Source organism: Pholcus phalangioides, unplaced genomic scaffold (genome assembly GCF_987345545.1).
Source record: "Pholcus phalangioides strain wild (caught in Gottingen) unplaced genomic scaffold, Ppha-v1.0 ptg000022l_1, whole genome shotgun sequence".
NCBI lineage: Eukaryota > Metazoa > Arthropoda > Arachnida > Araneae > Pholcidae > Pholcus > Pholcus phalangioides.
Genome location: NW_028301615.1, coordinates 371,836 through 391,604, shown reverse-complemented (window position 1 = coordinate 391,604; position 19,769 = coordinate 371,836). Strand labels below are relative to the sequence as shown.

Below are 19,769 nucleotides of genomic sequence, written 5' to 3'. Positions count from 1 at the left end.
TAATTCGAAGTGGGCAATTATTTTTCTGAGAAATTCTAAAATACAATGCATTTTAACCCATAATCTGCAGAAAATTACGGTAGTACTTACTATAGTATTAAACTTTAAAAAACAGCGTCATATAGTTGATAGTTAGTTTAACTGTGAAAAAGCATCAGTAAAAAAGTGCCTAGGCAGAGAATCGCTTCATGTAAGGGCATTAGTCACAAAAATAGTCGTAGAGCTATGGTTCCAGTTTGAAAAATGTTATCGCCCGAGTGGCGTGGTGGTGAGATGCTCGCCTACCACCGTGAAGGTAACGGTACCAGGTTCAAACCCGAGGGAGGATGTAGTTGTAATATTTTCCTAAGAAGCTTGGGGCGACCACCGATAGATAGCACCTTCACTTCCAACTCGTTATTTATTACATATAATTACACATAATTAGTATTCGAAACACCAGGGATCCGCATAGACCATCATTAATGGCAGTAAATTACAATATAGCGATATGACCAGGGTTGGTATTTGGTTAAGTATGGTCATAAAAATAAACTTTAGAAAACAACAAAAACTATCCAAGAATACTGCAATTTTTAACCGTACATTACAGAAATGTGTGTGTTTATATGAGTGGCCCGTACGTATTTATGTTGTTAGAGTTATGTTTGTTTTTGTGTCATATTGGTGCTGCCATCTGCCTTCCATATTTTAAAGGGAACACCTTTAAGTAAATGCTTGAATTTCTCAACGCTGGGAAACCGTAGGAAACCAACTTCAGCCGACCACCACGGTGCCATTGTAACTATCCACGACTCTAGCCTTTTTCTGCATAAATTTTGAAACATTAGCTATACCTCTTATTAGGCATCACAAAATGATGCTGTTTAGGTACATGTAACATGCAAAAGCAAGCACTGAAGTGGGAACTGTCGAAAAGTAAATTCTGGCGAAATTGGCGACTTATAGATACTTATAATCTGTTTTCATAAAGCCATTGTTACCAAACCAAGTGTTTGAACTAGTGCATTGCATAATTGTATCCTGTTGTTGAATTTCATCCTGTGTTCGGTAGAACCGATAGGTAATTTTTTTTTTATCGAGTTGATCTGAACCAATTATTATGGTGCGTGCAATCACCGATTCGAACCGGTTATCACACAAATTATTTGATTCCCACCACTGATTACATCATTTGTAATAGAAATCTCATTGAAAAAATGACGATATTAACACGTGAATAACAACTTTATTACAAATTCAAGAGCAATTTTAGCTCAAGCTTGACTGCTGTTTGCGATTCCCCTCAACCACTGACTATAAAACTGCGTAATTGCATAGAAATAACATTCCTTGCGTCAGTCCATTACGCCATACGCACACACACACATACATGCATTTCCCTTCTAAGATGAGCATTTTCCTTTCCTCAGGTAGATGTCCGTCATCTCAAAGTACTGAGCGGGATTTCCAGCTGGCACCGAGAAGGTAACGGAGAACTAAGGGGAGAAAAACTTTTTGTATTATAGAGCAAAATCATGGACACACACACACACATACTGTACTTTATGCATTACTCGTATTCTTTGTGCTTAAAGAGCGAGGGTGCACAGCCTCTGGCCTGGGGGAGGCAGATGCGGCTCACCAAGGGATTCCATCCAGACCGCGAAAGTTGTTCCGGTACAAAAGAATATACACACATGCGATAAATACCTAAGCGGGCAATATTCCCTTCATAAGAATAAGGGATATCGCCAAAAAAGTCGTTAAGTCAAGTAAAGTTGTCATTTATAGTCACAAAAATTTGTCAAAGGAAAGTTGCCAATTCCAGCCGAAAATTTTTTATGGCAAGCAAAGAAGTTGCCATTTACAGCTGAGAAATTCGTCAAAGGCAAGTGAATTTCCCATTTACAGCCAAAAATTTATCAAAGCTAAGTAAAGTTGCCATTTACAGCTGAGAAATTTGTCAAAGGCAAGTAAAGTTGGGACGGCCAAAATTAGCGGAATATCCCGTAAAATACGGTTCATATTGGACACTAAATATAGGTTTCTGGTCCGCGAGTGGCAGAAATATTGCATTCCTAACCCGTCAATTTAAAAGTTTATGCATGTACATCCCGGTTAAAAACAATGTTAACATAATTGCTATAAAAAATGTTACATGTCCCTTGACGGGGGGGGGGGGGGTGTGCAAGAGAGGGTAAATTACTACACACATGATAAGAGCATATTTAATTACGTCCGAAAAATAATACAGTACCGTGAAATCCGATTGATAGTTGAGGTTCATTCCGAAGGTCATGAACTGAGCCGTGTTCTCAGACAGAGGGATGTCGAAACTGAATCCGCGTTGTTTGAAGTGCTCTTGAGCGATTCCAACTGCCGGTTGTCCTGCTACGTTCGGACCCTTTCGAAACTTGACCGACAAGCAACTCGGATTCGACGCCTTGAAAGGTGTCGTGAAATTGAGGGCACTAGTTTCACCTCCGTTGAGGACTATGCCAATATGCGATCCTGTATAAGGAAATAAATGATCACTGTATGTGATATGCGTACCATATCTGCACTAATTTATCGATTCCGAGATAATAATCATACCATGTTGACTACAGAAATAAAATAAATGTTTGGCTTCTTTTTTTTCCATGTTTTGTGATGTTATGCACTTGGTTACCTGTAAGAGTGTGGGTCACTTCCCATCTCTTCATACCAAAAGGTGTGAAGAAGTTACACATCAGGGGACGCTCGAAATCACAGAAGAAATCGTAGGTTCCTTCACGGGGAGTTTTTGGAGATTTCGAGTCAATAATCTCTGGAAGAAATTAACAAACATCAGTTGTGTATGGAAATTAATTATGAATTTATTTCAAGCAATATCGAAAATCGAAACACCTCTTATCGTAAAAATATTCATCAGGGGAATCGTAATACATGTACAGGGTTGTCATAAAATAACCTTACCGATATACTAGCCCCCCCAGGGGTCGCGAAAAAAAAATCAATGTACAGGGACGCCGGAACATATATGCTTATGTTGCTAAAGCAACACCGACCATTTGAATGGTATTGCTCAGCAACAATCATCATTCAAATATAGCTCATTCTCCCCCCCCCCCCAGTTCGGGCGACGGGAGATTTACCAAAAACGGGAAATTTTTGTTGAATGTGTGACGTATGGTCTTCATACATATTCAAGTGAACATTATGTTCATTACTCGAGCAGTACCAAATATTTTTGACTTCAGGTGTCTCTGTCAATGTATGAAATGAAACTGGAAATATAGGTGTTTCAGAGTATGCGCTCGACAACAAAGAGGGGAAACAAAACCTCAGCTCTCGTAGTTATGGGTTACAGCAACAAAATTTAGAAAAATTCAAAAGTCAACACTCACTTATTATGCATTGCAAAGTGATCAGCGCAGTAACAAACCATAGCGTTGGAACGATACCTGTAGCATGATCTAACGACTGCGCTAGATCAACACCCCGTATAGATACGGGGTGTTGATATTTACTATCATGTTGGCTAGATGCAAACAAAGAAACATGGGAGAACAACCTATGCATATCATAGGTTGCTGCCGTAGGAAGTCCCCCCCCCCCCCCACTGAGAGGTTAGCGTACCAACTCCTCCAACTCCTTTGAGAAAGATTTTTTTTAAACTTTATCTGCGTGATACGCCGGCGTTTATGTTCCAACGACATTTATGGTTTTACACTCTGCGCTGATCACTTTCCAATGCACAAAAGTGATTGTTGAAGTTTAAATTTTTCGAATAATTGAAATTTTACATAATTAATGTGTTCATGACGATTGAGGTCACATATAACTATCATATTTCGATATGAGCGCCCTTTTTAGCTCGTTCCACATATAGACGGATTGAAAGGGTGCTCACTCATGTTGAAATACGGTAGTTTTATGAAACGCAAATTGTCATAAACATTAATTATAAAGTGTTTGTGTCGTTAATTTCACGTGTTGTATCGAGATTTTTCGTTTCACAGCACCACCAGTGCCGTGTTAATGAATGGGCACGGCTCGGAGGGGCCTCAAATGCAGAGGGAGCCTCATGAAAATGAGATCTGATTGAAAATTTCGAGAGAAAACATGCAAATTTGTAGGTAAGCATTTATAGTCAGGTTGGAGGGCGGGGGGGGGGGGGAAGAAAACTCCCTGTACTTGGGAGCCCCGATGATTTTAGGACGGTCTTGGCTCATCCCAGTGAATAAAAAAAGATAAAGCTGAGGTTCGAGTGCTGATGACTCATCTACACGGGGTGACAGCAACAATATTATTCAACAAATGGTTGCTGTATTTTAGAAATATATGATATCCATTATTTTGTTATGGGCATCTTTTTCTCAGCCACTTCGTTGGGCATTTTGCCTGTTGTGGCCTTGTAATTGTATTTCATTTTCAATCTTGAGTAAAATCCTAAGGTTTCCAGAATTGATGCTGACCCTGGGTGTAGTGACCCTTGATGCATGGGTTCACCCGGGTACGGCCCAGGGGCCTCAAGAGAAGGGGGTAGGGCTCACATAAATGAGAACTGATTGAAATTTTCAAGAATTTGCCAGTTAGGGCCTCAGGAAAATCCCTTGGCCAGGGGCCCATGATGTTCTTAACACGGCCCTGAGCACCACCTTGTGAATGCAATTTAAACTTTTTAAATTTATTAAAAAAAAAAAGCTAGAGCCTAATAAGTATTTTAGTACAAACAGCACTTTATGGCAATTGATCGATTTGTTATTAATTTTTGAAATGTGTCCAGGACTTCTCGTCCACCATGTACAGTGTTCACCGATACGTATCTAGATGCGTGATTCACACAAATCAAAATCAAATTTTACTCCTACGAATCTTATTGAGCAGTGAAAATGTTAATACTTCAAATTTCACGTGACTTCTTTTTAATAGTTATTTCTCACTGCCTAAAAAACCCTCTATTTTTACAAAAATACCCCTTAAAATTTTGAAGAGGAATAAAATTACTCGTCAAAAAGTTATATTATTGGATAACATTGACCCTGTGTGTGTGTGTGTGTAGGTCAATGCAACTAGTTCCACTTTTCGATTGCTGAACACTAATAGAACGGCCAAATTTTACTCAGGCCTTTAAAATTTCATTGAAACTCTCAAAATTTACTTACTACACAAACCATCGAAACTGGACAGACCGATACAGCTTTTGCCGCAGCATGAATTGAGCGGGCATCGACTGCAAGGTTTGCCTGCTAAATAAACAGGTTTTTCTAATCCGTTGCCACTGAAAAAATACAAAAAATTTAGAGATTTATTTAAATAACAGTTTTTCGATTTGACAAATAATTATAGAGTTTTAACTTTAAAAAAACTACTACGCCACTTCCAAATCTTGCCAAATTTACCGAACGTATTACTTGGCGTTTTTGAAGCTGTAACAATGCTCACTCTGAGAGGAATCAAGAAAGATAAAGATGCGTATAACAGTTTTTTTTCTTGTCCCTCAAAATATTTGAATTAACAGTGAAGGAGAGAAAATTATCACATTTTTGCAAAAAAGTGTTGATTTTGGGGAAAACGGTTTCTCAAAATTTATCTCATTTGGCTAATACTTTGCAAATCTGGTGGCAAATTTGGAAATATAGTGGACAAAGGTAACACGTAATAACAAGGTTAGAACATTACACGAAGAGGAAAAAGCACCAATCATGAAAGAAAAAAAACTAAACTTGACTTCTAACGGAATTGAATATTTCAGATCATTTTTTCTAAAAGTTGCAACCCGCTGATGGGGAACAAATTTACTTTCGTTGGGTGTTTGGCGCGTAACTGACCATTATAAAACTGATACGTCACCAAACTTCAAAACGTTATAACTCCCGAAATATTCATCCCATCCTAAAACGGAAAACACATTTCTTTATTAGTTTTCCACAAGGAATCACGTGTGTGATTCTTGGGCGGTCGACAGTATTTACCCTGATTTACCCTGTATACAAAATATTATACGTATGCATTGATAAAAAAATTTCAATAATTTGGGGTCCTTGTCGGGTCCGGTTACTTGTTTTATGTCCACCTGTTAAAACACCATTAACTGAAACCTGCTGGTGAATATCAAAAGGTTGTTTCAAACTTACGCTGGTCCGTAATTGCAAGTGTAGAGCTGCTTGAATTCGAAGCCGTTCTTATGAATCACGTACCCGCAGCCGACTTTCCAAGATTTAGACCAAATGAGCTGAAATTAAATGAATAAAATGAATTAAATAACGGCTCCGGAAAGAAAGGGGAACTACACGAGTTCGGTCTTTGGCTCATCTTTTCACACAGAGAGCAAAAAATACACACGCAAGCATATTTTCTTTCCTTTCAAACCGAGAGCAAATCTGGTCCTATCGCCCCATGGGCAATTTCTCTTTACTGCATATAGAAACGTCCTCTCCACTTGTCAATGACTAAGATTCATCGAAAGACTGGTTATTTGTGGAGATGAAGATTACAAGGAAGAAAATTCATCACTGCCCCCAGAGGGACTCGAACCCCGGTCTCTTGCTTACCGGACGAGTGCTCTACCATCTAAGCTAAGGAAGCGGCAAGCGAGAGACCAGGGTTCGAGTCCCCGTGGGGGCAGTGATGAATTTTCTTCCTTGTAATCTTCATCTCCACAAATAACCAGTCTTTCGATGAATCTTGTAATTTCTTTACTACCGAGTGAGTTGCGCTGGAAGTGTGAGTGTGTGTGTACCTAATAATTGAGTGCTTATCCGTTGTTGTGTCAGATTTTTCAGTGCTGCCAAATTTATTTCAAATTGTGAGTGAAGTGAAAGGATTGAATATTTGTACCGTTGTAGACCTGTTGCTTTCTGTGGTGAGACTCTTAAACGGGGAGATCAGCTCACATACGCGCTAATCAGACATACTGCATTTAAAAAAATTTACCCATAATGCAACAGGCAAAAAGATATACTGCCGCGTTATTGCTTGCTAATTCACAAGACAGAGGGCAGCACTATTTGAACACGTAACAAGCATTCCTCATAAACAAACCTCGCATTAGGTACGCAACACATACATGGTGCATTCCGACATGCACCAATCTGTTAAAAGTTCCTCAGAGGAGGTGCGGTTCAGTAGTAGTAGTCTTTGGCTAAATCGCTAGGATCCAGGTCCGAACCCCGTGGACGGCATAAAGGTGGTCGGTTAAAGTTGGTTTTCTGCGGTTATCCAATTTTGGAGAGCGAATGCGAGCCGGTCTCTCATTCGAAAAAAGTCAACAGAGACAACAACTCACAGAGAGCTAGCAGGCCTTCAGTACGATAAATTGAAGGTCTCCTAAGAAAGACCTTGCAAGAAAATATAGGCATCTGCCAAAATATATTAATCATTTGAAAATATAGAGACAAATGGCAGCAACACTAGCACACTAATAACTCTGGAAAACATGCTACGTTAGGACAACACATACACGCATAACACACATTCCGGCATGTATCGATTCGTTAGAAATTCCCCACAGAAATGTTCGCGAGTTTCATGTACGGTTAAGCAGTAGTCTTTGGCACAACTTCGAGGATCGAACACGAGCCGCTTATCATTTGGAAAATTGTTTCTACAAAGTAGAGACACACTACAACGAAAATTTGTGCCATTTTGTAATTAAGGAAGATTTATGGCGGTACTTCGAACACCTACCACGCATAACTCAGGCATTCATAAATACGTTATTGGAATACACCGAATACAACTTCCTCCAGCTTGCTTCATTTCGTTGCAAGTTCATCGTAGGAATGTTGACCAGGTGCATATGAAGTTTAGTAATTATAGTTCTATGCTATACGGTACAAAGACAGTTAAAAATAATGCTCCCCCCCCCCTCCACAAGGGGAAGGGATGCTGACAGGTCTCCAGCCCTTGCGCCCGGGAAGATTCTGATCATTTTTTTCTTATTTCACTTCATAAATTCATTATAAAGAGGCCCGTGAAAGTCAGGTCTGAGGGGCCCCGCAAAATATTCCATCCTAGGGCCCTACTCCAGGATGTGGGGGCCAAATTGAAAATCACGGTTCTAATGTAGTGTTTCTTAATCTTTTCTCGCCCTTGGTCCTATTCGGACCATATTGTCTTCTTAAGGCTGCCATCTTACAGGGTCCTCGCCCTCATCCAGGAGTCAGATAATTTCTATTGAGTTCATTTTTTGTGTGAGTAAATTTATACAAAATTCTTATAAATAAATTCAGTACCTTTTTGTGTTCGGACCCTTCAGTGAGGGCTCTGTTGTGAGTATTTCATGCTAGGCAATCTCAAAATCATGGGCCAAGCAAAAAGATGTTCTGGAGTTCTTCTGTATTATTCTGAAGGTCCCTTAGTAGCCCCTTTTGTTTCCCCCTTAGCCACCTGTCATGGCTCTTCTCAAATTTGATTTCCACCAGTAGCCCCCCCCCCCTCCCCCCAGACTATCCTAGTACCTCAAAGGGACCTGATGACTCCAGGTTGAGGGAGAAAAACTGTTCCAAACCTAGATGGTTTCGCTTTTGCATTAACGACGGACATTGAAAATTTATGAAATAATGGATGAAACGTAGTATTTCCGGGATGCGGAAAGACCTTGATCCAAGTCCAGATCAAGGCGAAAAAAGATCTGATAATTTCTTAATTTCTTTTATTCCCCTATAAATGATTTCAATCACGTTAAAGCTTATCCCTGATTCTAAAGATCGAAACAGTAAACATGATCGGCAGGAGAAAAACATGAGTAAATTTCTTCCATTAATCATTAGGGGGGTCATGAATTGTTTAGGTATGTATGCACTGTGCACTATACATACACCAGTCACGTTCATTGGTAAATGCGTGACGTGGATAAATCCACGGAACACCATAGCTCCCCATTATACAACTCCAATCATTAAGTTTTAGAAAAAAATACAAAATGCATAAATAATGATAATAATAAGCGTTATGTTTATGATGATTTGTTCTTTTGTTATCCAATAGTCATCAAATCTGCGACCTTGACTTGTCGCACCACAGTGGCGGTTTGTAGTAATAAAGGTCACACAGCCTTGATCGCTAAAATTAGTAAACTTCACTGCTTCCCTCTCTTCTTTTGTCTTCGGTGGAATAAAAAAAAAAAGGTTTTAGCGCTTCCATTTGCAGGGTTTTAAGTGAGTTCCACAATCGAAATGTGGTAATGTTATCGCAATTTACGTAATAGCCAAGGTATGACAATAATGACACATACATTACCGGTTCGGAAAATAAAAAGGCAGTCACATCACAAAAGTCATCTAGAAAATACAGTCACGGAAGGTATAAAGAGGAATATAAAGATTGTTTTGTTCTTTTTTGGGTTTCCACCTAAAGTTGTCTTCTGACCATGATGATTTAGTTTCGGAGGAAACACGTGTTTTCGTGCGAATTTCAAATGGTTAGCCCAATAACACTGGAGTCAGTGAGAAAAATTGAAAAGAATGGATTCGAAACGGGAAATTTCGTCGATTAAGCTCGGTTCGATGCATTTGCGTGAAGTTTAAAAAAGAAAGCAATAAAGCAAAAGTCAATTAATAAAGATTGCATATGAGGATAGTTTACTCATGGAAAGACTAAACATACGTGAAATATAATGTTATTATCCACGGAGGTAGGAACATTCTCCAAGAGATTTTTCAGGACCCTTGTCCCCAGAGGAGGCGACATTGGAGGAGAAGGATTAAAAATTATTGTCCCGTGTGTATATACGGAACTCAAGCGCGTACGCAGCAGAGGGAAGGTGCATTGCATCGTTTTTTCAGAAATTATTGGGGAAGAGGGGTTCGAAGTACCACAGCCCCTAGGTTCCGGCACCTGTGCTTGAACTCAATTTGTGTAATATAAAATATTATACAAAAAAATTGATAAAATTCTTGAACTAATTAAGAAGTGGGGGGGGGGGAGGGTGCTGTTCGACCACTGTTTGCCGCAGGCCATTTTATAAGAAACTCAAACTGATGGGCCACTTTGAATAAAGAGTATCCAACAGTGCGGCGGAAGTCATAATGATTGTCGAAAAGACAGTAGGTCAGCCCACGAGTGAGAATATTTTTTCTTTACTGGTGGGCCAAAAACCCCCATCACTTAACGTGTTAAAAAAGGGGGCTTTTGTTAAAACGCCAACACGGACAGACTGAATGTATACGGACACGTACTGCTAGTATCCGTATTTTTCAAAGGTTATATGCATCCATAGGCGAACCCAGCGAGGGGCAGAAAGGGGAAGCTGCCCTCCCCCCACCAGAAGAGAAATTAAAGTGGAGTGATTGGCACACACAGCACAGCCGTATCAATTTAGTATCGGTGAGTTGCCCCCCTCCCCCACCCTCTAGTTCAGATCCTGGGTACGCCCTTGTATGTAACTATGGATTTAAAAGAGGAAAAAGTAACAGATACGGCACAAAGCAAAACCACCATCACAGGTTGTAACGTTGGCTGTAGTTATAATTGATGTCCAAAAAATTTAGTCATGAGCTAATAAGTTATTGTACTCGGTTGAAAATACGGTAACCCAAATGGTGTCTCTAACAATCATTTGTACTAATCGGATCTCTGGATACTGGTTAGTCTCGGTTGAAAGTCGTAATACGCAACATTACATAACCGATTTGAAATGGTTTTTTTTAAGACTCGCCAAATATGGTACTTATACATTTACGTATAGCAAAACGCTTCACTACATGACTTGGCGTGTGGAGACGCGAGTAAAATATTTCTCACCTGTGTGAAATGTCCGATGACCCCAGTAAGTCCTTCAGTGGAAAAAGAGCTTACGATCTTCTTGTTGAAGTTTTTCACTTCGTCATACCAGGAATCAATCACACCCTTCCATTCCGGTTTCGGATTAAAATTCCCGGTGAACCAGGATTCGTATAGATTCTGCCCAGCCGGGAAGTTCTCTGAAAAACACGCGGAGTAAGTTTCATATTCATAAGAATTTTGTTTTTAATCGGAGACTTGATGCTTCATCAATTCAACTTCAATATAGGATATTATTTTCCTTTGTTTGAAGATGAAAACATAAATATGCAAAGTGATTAATTAATTCCCCTTGCCGCATAAATGAGGATGAACGGCTTAATGAAACGTGGTATCTTCTCAACGGTTTTCTTGACTATCCGTTGATCCTACAGGTATACTTCCAGTTAGAAAAATTATCCAAATAACTTGTATAATTCAGATACGCCATTCATGTTGCAAGGGGTTTTGCATAGTTATTGAAATGAAAAAATTAACTTTTTATACGGACACCCTGTGCTCAAAAATCCAATTGGAAAGTTGTTACCCTGTGTCAGGCTAGGGCCAAAAAAAATCCACGTTTCTAAGTTTTTAATAAAAATATTCCCAAAGATATTTGAATCAAAATATCGGAGGAAAATTGGGAAAGAACAGCATAAACCAACGGACAACGCTTCTTCCCCCTATTGATGCTGTTCTTTCCCAACTTTCCTTTCAAACTTTCCAAATATCTCTGCGAATATTGCACTTAGAAATTATTTGGTTTTTTTTTGTTCGTATCAAGAGAGACAGGGCAACAACTTTTAAATTTGGTTTTTGAAGACAAGGTGTGCATACAAAAAGTTAATTTCTTTTTTTTATTTTAATAACTGTACAACCTCATGCAACATGAATGAGAATGAGACGTATATGATTTCTATATACACGTTATTTGGATAATTTTTCTAATTGGAAGTATGCCTCTCTAGGATCAACGGTTCGCCAGTAAAATAGGGCGAGAGGAATTAAGTAATCACCCTGTAGTGAGAATGTATTGAAGGTGAAAAAGAAATACTCACGTATTTGACGGCATTCGTTGCAGTCATGCTCGAACCTGCACTGTTCTGCGTGTTTCTGAGCAACTGCCGCTAGTTCGTCATCCCATTCCTGTAAAAATAATTACGAATACAGCAAAAATAACATGGGGCGGGGGAGGAGGCAAGATTTTGATGTTTGAACGTCTTAATGTTACCTTTCAGAAAACCAAATCGACAAAATGACGTTTCCCAAGGCTTGCAATAAAAGTGGAACGTTCGTCTTTGAATATGACCTGTACTCGACGTGCATTGCCGACAGATACGTAATGCCCACCCATAAAGGAGAAGTTAGCCCAACGGGTCATGTACGATTAAATCTAGTCAAACAATTTCAGCTAATTTTGGCTTGCCTGAAAAAAAGGGATGTACACAGGGGAAATCGAGAAACTTCTGGGCTATCTCCGCGTTGAGCAACGTAACTGTGATCAGCTGTAGCAGTGCACACATATTTTATACCTGTAATGTCTTCCTTCATTTCTATATCAGGAAAGCGGTTACACCTCACAGACCGAAAAAGCATTCTCTAAGAAAAACTACTTCGACATCGATACGCCTTGGGAGGTCTATTCGTATACTCATCAGTTCAGTCTCCGGTGTATCCAAAAAATATTAGGGTTGGGTTCTAAACTGCGCTAAAGAGTGTGAATGATTATACTTAGTAGAGAAAATAATACTATTTTTTCCCAACTTCCCCCGTTTTTTTTTAATTCGAGTATTTCTGAATATTACACTTAGAAACTTTTTAGGCCGCATTAATATAAGGACACCCTGTATATGAAGAATAACATGGTAAAGTCTGTTGTTTCATTACTTAGCTTCCCCCCCCCCCACTCCTCCGAAAGAAATTTCTAGCTACGACCCTACCGTGACTGATGTGTGTGAATAGACTTCTAAGAAGAAAGAAAAGTGAGCGTGGTAGCCCAGGTCGATAAGATGCTCGCCTAAAGTACCAAAGGATGTATAGAGGTGTCGCGAGTTCGATACCCGGTTCGTCCTTGTCAGAAAACATTCCCCTGACAGTGGGTACAACAAAAAACGGCGACTTGACCGTAGCAAAAAATTGCTACCGCAGGGGGGTTAGCGTACCAACCTCTCAATGAGTATAAAAAACAAGCCTGCCGTTCGGAATCAGCAATAAATTGTAGGTCCCGGTCTAATTAGCCCTCGTGTGCAGAAAATGACCGTGATGCGACAAAAATGATCAATGAAGAAAGAAAAGTCCAGGATTTCGTGAGCAGCAGTGATTAAAAAATGTCATGGACTCGAACCACGAGGATCCAGGTTAGAACTCCAGAGACGGCACAGTGGCGGCCGACTGAAATTGGTTTTCTGTGGTTCACAACTTTGGGGCACGAGTGCTCCCCGTAAAAAGATCTCGCCACAGAGAACTGCACACCTACAACGGTAAAAATATTAAATAGCAGCACTAAAAAATTTCACACAGGACACTAGAAACCCACTTCACACACTAACATACTGAACTTTCATTAATTCTGAACTTTCATGGAGTCTGGGATTTTGAACTTTCATCAATTCTGAAACTATTTGTTTCATTTATTATGAATTTTCATCAATTCTGGAATTAGTTCTTTCTTTTATTCTGAATTTTCGGGATTTCCCTTTTTGTGAACATTTTTAATTCCCCTCTCTCACAGAAGATGAAGGGGGCCCCCGCTATTAGGCTAAAATGCTCGGGGGGGGGGGTTCATAAAAAGGTCCTTTTGCGTTCTCCTAAAGTCATTCTTCCGCTTTTCCGAGGCTTAGTTCGTCCTGGACTAGAGTATGCAGTAAGGTGTTGGAGACCATACCTACACAGAGACATAGGCTTCGTTGGGGGGGGGGGGGAGGAGTGCAGAGAAGAGCTACGCGTGCTTTTGTTAGCACACAAATCTCGAGCTATGAAGAAAGACTTGATTTCTTGTATATGTTTACGTTAAGTAGTCCACACACTTTCATGATAGATCTGAGTTGTGCTCGGTATGAAAGAAAGTATCGTTTAGTGAGGGACAATTCCAGGTTTTGAACTATGGGAGTTTATCGCAGGCAGTATTTTTCTAATAGGGTTGCCAATAAATTGAATGGCTTACCTCTGGAGTCGTGTACCCTAACACAATTGATGCGTATGAAAGAAGTACGATAGACATAGTGGGATAAATCGAGAAGCTATCCATACTTAGATAAGATAATCGTTCATAATCGTTTTTATGGGCAGTGTATTATATATTATTTTTTGTTTTGGTGATATATGCTTTTATATCGGGTTGCTGTATTTAAGTTATATTTGGCATCCATATTTTTTATGGGCATAATTTTTTCAACCACCTCGTTGGGCAATTTGCCTTTTGTGGCCCTTGTAATTGAATTATTTTCGCCCCGCTTCTCTCTCTCTGGTAAGGGCGGCCCTGTATGAATCTAACCAGATATTCTAAATCTAGAACCAGAAAATGGAACACTTACCATTTCGATCATGTCACCAGCGGGAGGTAGGTTCCCGATGCTCTCTTTACCCATGGCGATCATGCTCCTCTTTTCATTATGCATCCGGACTATCATAAGGGCATCTTCGGGCGACACGCCCCTGACCAATATCTGGCACTGATCGTTCGTCGGCAGGCAGTAAGTATGGTTGGCGCTGTACCTTCTGTACAAAGGCGGACAGAAGTTCTGCCCGATAGCCGACCGGGACAGAAGAGCGACGGCGGCGATCTTCAGCAGGAAGAATGACATGACGCTTTTCTTCACCCAGGTATCGGAGGACATATTATTCTCGTTACGTAACCGAACGTTGAATCTTCGACGTTTTCACCCACAGGTAAATATATGATTCTCCTTTTTTCCCACTTTCTTCTTTTCAGATGGAGGAGAAAAGAAAACAACAACCTCAAGACGGAGAACGAGAATAAGCGGGTACTTCCAAGGTCCTTCTTTCAGCAAACTGTGATTCAACTTCTCCTCATCATTTCAAAAAGATTCCTTCTTTTTCTTTCTTTTTTTTACTGTTTTACTATCATATAATAACTTACTTTTTTACTGTCCGAGTTTCGTGCTCAAAGTATTCTAACCGTTATTACAGCTGGAAATTCAAAGAAGCGAGCGATTCAGCTCCCGATACGCTCGATGGTGACGACACCGTTTATGGTTGAAGATCTCAGTTCGTGATCATTTCCTTCAAAATAATGTCGGTTTTTAATACGACTGTCCTCTTGATATCAGAGAGTATTTATCGACCATGCTATTTGCCATTCGAAGTCACAACGAAATTAAAAGGAAATGTATTCAATGCGTGTTGGTATGTTTCTGCACGTTTGCAGGTGGTTGGGAATAAATATCAAAATGCACAAACAACATTCCTACCTTATAACTCGTATTCATTCATTTTAGTACATACAGTAGAAAAATTGAATTCAAATGAACCTTGAAACGAGAGGGGGGAGGGGGTATTTCAACAACGAACAGTACTTAATAGAGATTTACTGCGTCATTGGAAACCAGATGTGAGCACTCCATAGGACGTCGGCGCATCTGTCAACGATGGTCGCTTGAATATACACATATGCATGTTACTCATATATAAATGTATTTCACGTACATTTTACTCCAATATGTGGTTTCATTACGTATGCATTTCGAAATTACTTTGTTTTTCCTTAAAAAAAAAAATGCAAACAATGAAAGGAAAACTTGCTTCTGTGAAAATAATAGTGACTTTCAAACTTAATAACAAAGAAATTGCAGTAAATTTATAACTTTGAATTTGTGCACGTTTTCATATAATTTGTTCGTTCTTCTTTCTTTGACGTCACTCCACGATGATTCCAATGGAGGGGGATTAGAGAATTTCCATATTCTTTACAGTTCTTACAATTTCAGAGATTCGCTTTATATTCGTTGGGCAATGTATATTGCCGATGGAAATTCGTCGGTATTTTCTTCCATGCGCGTTCTAAAACAACCTCGGTTTATTTTTAGATACATTGCAGACGAGTGATCGTATCCCATAGATGGAATGTATTTCAGCTGAGTGCTGCAAAATGTCACCAAATTCTAGCATATTCTGATTCTCAATCTTCACTACTACTACTACCAAACCGCACATGCACCTCGTCCATATTTCTCTGCGGAATATCTAACGAATTGGCAAATGTTGAAATGTGCGTGTATGTGTTATAAACCTAACGTGAAGTTTGTTTCTGTGTAATGCTCGTTATGTGTGGTTCTGCCATGTGCCATCAAATTTTCTAACTATGCATGGAGTGTAATGATTGAATAGTATATCGTTGTAGGCCTGTTGCTCTCTGTGACGAGACATTTTAACGGGGAGATCGGCTCGCATTTGAGTCTCGAAGATGGGCACTCTCATTCTTCAGGGGCCGTTGAAGTATTACGTCATCATCGATGGGGGGGGGGGGGGTTCCGATTTGCTGACTCTTGATGACAAGGGGGAGGGGGGGTTTGGATAATGCTTACGTCATCAACCACACTTTATGAGAATAGGAGTTGGATTCAGAGAGGCAGAGCTGATGACGAAATTTTGCTGACAAGGGGGGAAGGGGTCAAAAATGGTTAAAAATCTGCTTACGTAATACTTGAACGGCCCCTTCACTCTGAGATGATAAGAAATAAAAAAACAAGAATGAGAATTTTCTAATGATTCAATGCATGCCGGAACGTGTTGCGTGTGTGTATATGTGTGGCCCTAACGCAGGGGTGCTCAACCGTTTCCAGAGTGCCAGATGACTCTACCTGGCCCACGAATGAACCCTTACACACACCGCCCTCTCGTCATTAACATAAGAAGCACACACTCAATTTTAGGTCTCGTGGACGTAAAATTAAGAGTGTTCGTTAATGGATAGTAAAATTCCCGTAATCCCGTCGACGTAATTCGCTATAGAATGTGTGTGTGCGCGTGCGCGCGAGGTTCATATGTTAATGACGGGAGGGCAGTGTGTGTTAGGGTTCATTCGTGGACCAGGTAGAACTAAGGTGACTTGATAAGGGCCCTTATTCTAGTGCCTATAGGTAGAACCATCTGTAATCGAATGGTGACATAGAAAAAATTTTCAGACTTGACACCCAGGGCCGCAACTAGATGCATTTGCACCGGGGCAAGCATGCATTTTAGCCTCCCCTCATAATGTTGAAGGAGAGATTAAAGAGTGAAATTTGCGCCCCCTCTAGTACAGCGCCCGGGGCACCAGACCCTCCTGCAACCCCCCTAGTTAAGGCCCTGTTGACACCAGCTCTAATTTTAATCAAAAGGCAATACTTTCACTAATTTTCTTTCAAAACGAAACATTTCCAAAATTCAAACGTAGATAACTCCCTTGAATGTTGATCAAGAAATATAGCATTTAAATATGTATTCTTCTACCATTCCTATATGCTGTGCCACCTGTTGGGCTATTTTTCAATTTTTACTTCTACTGTAAATATAGCAAAAGTGGAAATGTTCCCTTTTAGAAAATAAGCTTCTCGTGTGTGTGTGTCTGTTTAGAATTGATGGACAGAAGCAACACTCCCTCTTACTTTTTTTACCTAAGCAAACCTGTTTCTTCTGAGCGTGGCAAAGCAATTTGCCATATACGTATACCAGTGATTCTCAAACTTTTAGAACGTGCAGCTCTCTTATCCAATTCATGATTCATCTGCGGCTCTCCAGAATAGTTTAACCCCTCCATATACAAGCTGTTGGTGATAAATTCGAATGGTCTGTATTAGACGTATAGGCAATGAATATGGTAGGCTAGTTCTCACGTTAAAAAAAGGAAAAAAAAAGCGATAAGTGTAGGGAGGAACAGTACAGACAGTAGTTACATAATAAAGTTACGGAGAGATAAGAGATGTACACTACTTTGCTTTTTCGCCCTTACGTGTTCTCTTTCTCACTTCCTTGTACAGTATACAGGGTGATTCAAAACTCAATGCATTAACTTTCAGGAGAGGTAGAAAACACAAAAACAAAACAGAATCACATAGGAATGTATGACCGGAAACCCCTACCTCATCAGCTGGACTGGAGCATAAACGAAAATGCAGAAATGACAAGCCAATAATGTGCGGAAAAATTATCTAACCTGAATTTCCTCTTGTTGGGGGACCCTGAAAGCCATGGTCTACGAGACGCCCGTTGACTCTGACACAGACATCGTCGCAGCTGCAAACGTCCGCGAAATGCCGGATAATTTTTAAAAGGTTCGACAATCACTTCGTCGCCGTTGTGAAGCGTTGCATAGCTGTGGATAGTAAGAACTTTGCGCACTTGTTGTGAAACTTTACGTGTTCACGTGCTGTCCTTGTGTAAAGTATCGTTAAGTAAAAAGTTTTTCTTGTCTTTCCTGCATCTTCGTTTAGTCTCCAGTTGATCAGGTTGGGGTTTCCGGTCATACATTCCTGTGTGATTCTATTTTGTTTTTGTGTTCTACCTCCCCTAAAAGTTTGTACGTTGAGTTTTGAATCACCCTGTATAATAGAAGGATTAGTTCTGAGAAAGATACATTATACATGGGGGATGCCGGGGATAACGAGGAGAGGGAAGCTGAGGAGAACTTAGGGGGGGGGGGAGCACAGATACATACAACTTTGTTTCATTTGGTTACTATAAAACTTGGTTACAAAAAAGGTTGAAGAAACATTCGACTAGTATGAATTTATTCCCCTGGCATTTGAACTACGCCCCTGATCGTAAAAGGGTAAATAGATATTTTACCTTATAAAAGAACCACTACTAAGCGAAGATTCGCCCAGAAATCAATATCTCCAACTCATCGCGATGCCACTGGCAAAAGTCGGCAACGTCCCTAGGAGACGCGCCGCATACTTTGAGAAACACTAACGTATACTAATGGTTAAATTTTCGGAATTTTGCGTGCGTGGGAGCATTTTTACTGTACACGGCCACGCACGCACGCGGCTTAGAAGGAACATTGGTCAGGTTGACCAGATTTCCATACGACAAAACCATGACATAGAATCAAATATTGCCGATTCGCGTCCAATGTTACCAATTGTCGACCAAACTGTGATATAGTTCTGTGCTTTCTTTGGACAACTAAAAAGAAGTAGTCCTCGGCCTGGACGCTACTTAACCACACATGCACCTCGTTCATATTCCTCTGCGGAATTTCTAACAAATGGTACTTCTTGGAATGTGCGTGCGTGTAAGTGTTTTGAACCTAACATGAAGTTTGTTTCTGTACAATGCTTATTGTTACAGTGTGCCATTTATTTTTCGAACTATGAGTAACGTGCAATGATTGACACTAGTGATAATGATGATTAATGATTGCCTAGACATAGAAATGCCTCCAGTCGCCAGGCCTGTCGTAGCGAGTCCTCCAAATCGCTACGTCTGGTTCCCTAGTTGAAGGGGGTCGTTCGGAGGAGGTACCATTTTCATTTCGGGGGGGGGGGAACCGAAGTGATAAAACAATATAGATTTGACCACCTTTTCCCCCCTCCTTTTAGGCATTTTCTCACATTTCTGGGGGACCAGACGCCAAAGTCGCTGCTGTGGTGGTCGAGTGGTCATAGTGACGGACTCGCGCCGCGAGGTCCCGGGTTCGAATCCCACCGTCACTACAGTGGTGGTCGGCTGAAGTTGATTTTCTGTGGTTTCCAACTTCAAGGTACACATGTGAGCCGATCTCCCCTTTAAAAAGTCTCGTTACAGATTGCAACAGACCTACAAACTGTACAAATTGTAATTCAATCATAACACAACACTCACTTTACTTCTGAAATATAGATGGCAGCACTGAAAAATCAAACACAACACTACATGCGGACTCAGATTGTTAGGTACACACACACAGTTATACTTCCGGCACAACTCACTAGGTAATAAATCGCCCATAGATGGTGATGGACCTGAGTTGTGCTCGGTTTGAAAGAAAGACGCCAAAGTTTTCCCCCCCCCTCCCACTACGGCCTTTCTAGTTATAGCACAACAAGGAGGCAACA

At 40.3% G+C, this 19,769-nt stretch overlaps 1 protein-coding gene across 1 annotated transcript; it reads right to left on the bottom strand.

The window, feature by feature from the left end:
• Positions 1 to 1,208: 1,208 nt before the first annotated feature.
• Positions 1,209 to 15,348, bottom strand: LOC149069289 (cysteine-rich venom protein AnHyalC-like). Its single transcript, XM_089249781.1, has 8 exons — positions 14,265 to 15,348; positions 11,790 to 11,877; positions 10,714 to 10,892; positions 6,105 to 6,202; positions 5,133 to 5,248; positions 2,654 to 2,791; positions 2,240 to 2,493; positions 1,209 to 1,478 (listed from the first exon to the last, which is right to left on the bottom strand). Exons 1-8 carry the CDS (start codon positions 14,565 to 14,567, stop codon positions 1,386 to 1,388), a joined length of 1,269 nt encoding a protein of 422 aa, XP_089105907.1. The 5' UTR covers positions 14,568 to 15,348; the 3' UTR covers positions 1,209 to 1,385.
• Between the last annotated feature and the right edge of the window lie 4,421 nt (positions 15,349 to 19,769).

What these genes read in the sequence shown, in the direction of transcription:
- LOC149069289 (XM_089249781.1), bottom strand. Translation starts at nt 14,567, where the DNA reads ATGTCCTCCGATACCTGGGTGAAGAAAAGCGTCATGTCATTCTTCCTG. An exon ending in TCATCGGACATTTCACACAG is followed by an intron (nt 6,203 to 10,713) that starts GTGAGAAATATT and finishes ATTTAATTTCAG; the next exon opens with CTCATTTGGTCTAAATCTTG. An exon ending in AGTGACCCACACTCTTACAG is followed by an intron (nt 2,494 to 2,653) that starts GTAACCAAGTGC and finishes TTCCTTATACAG; the next exon opens with GATCGCATATTGGCATAGTC.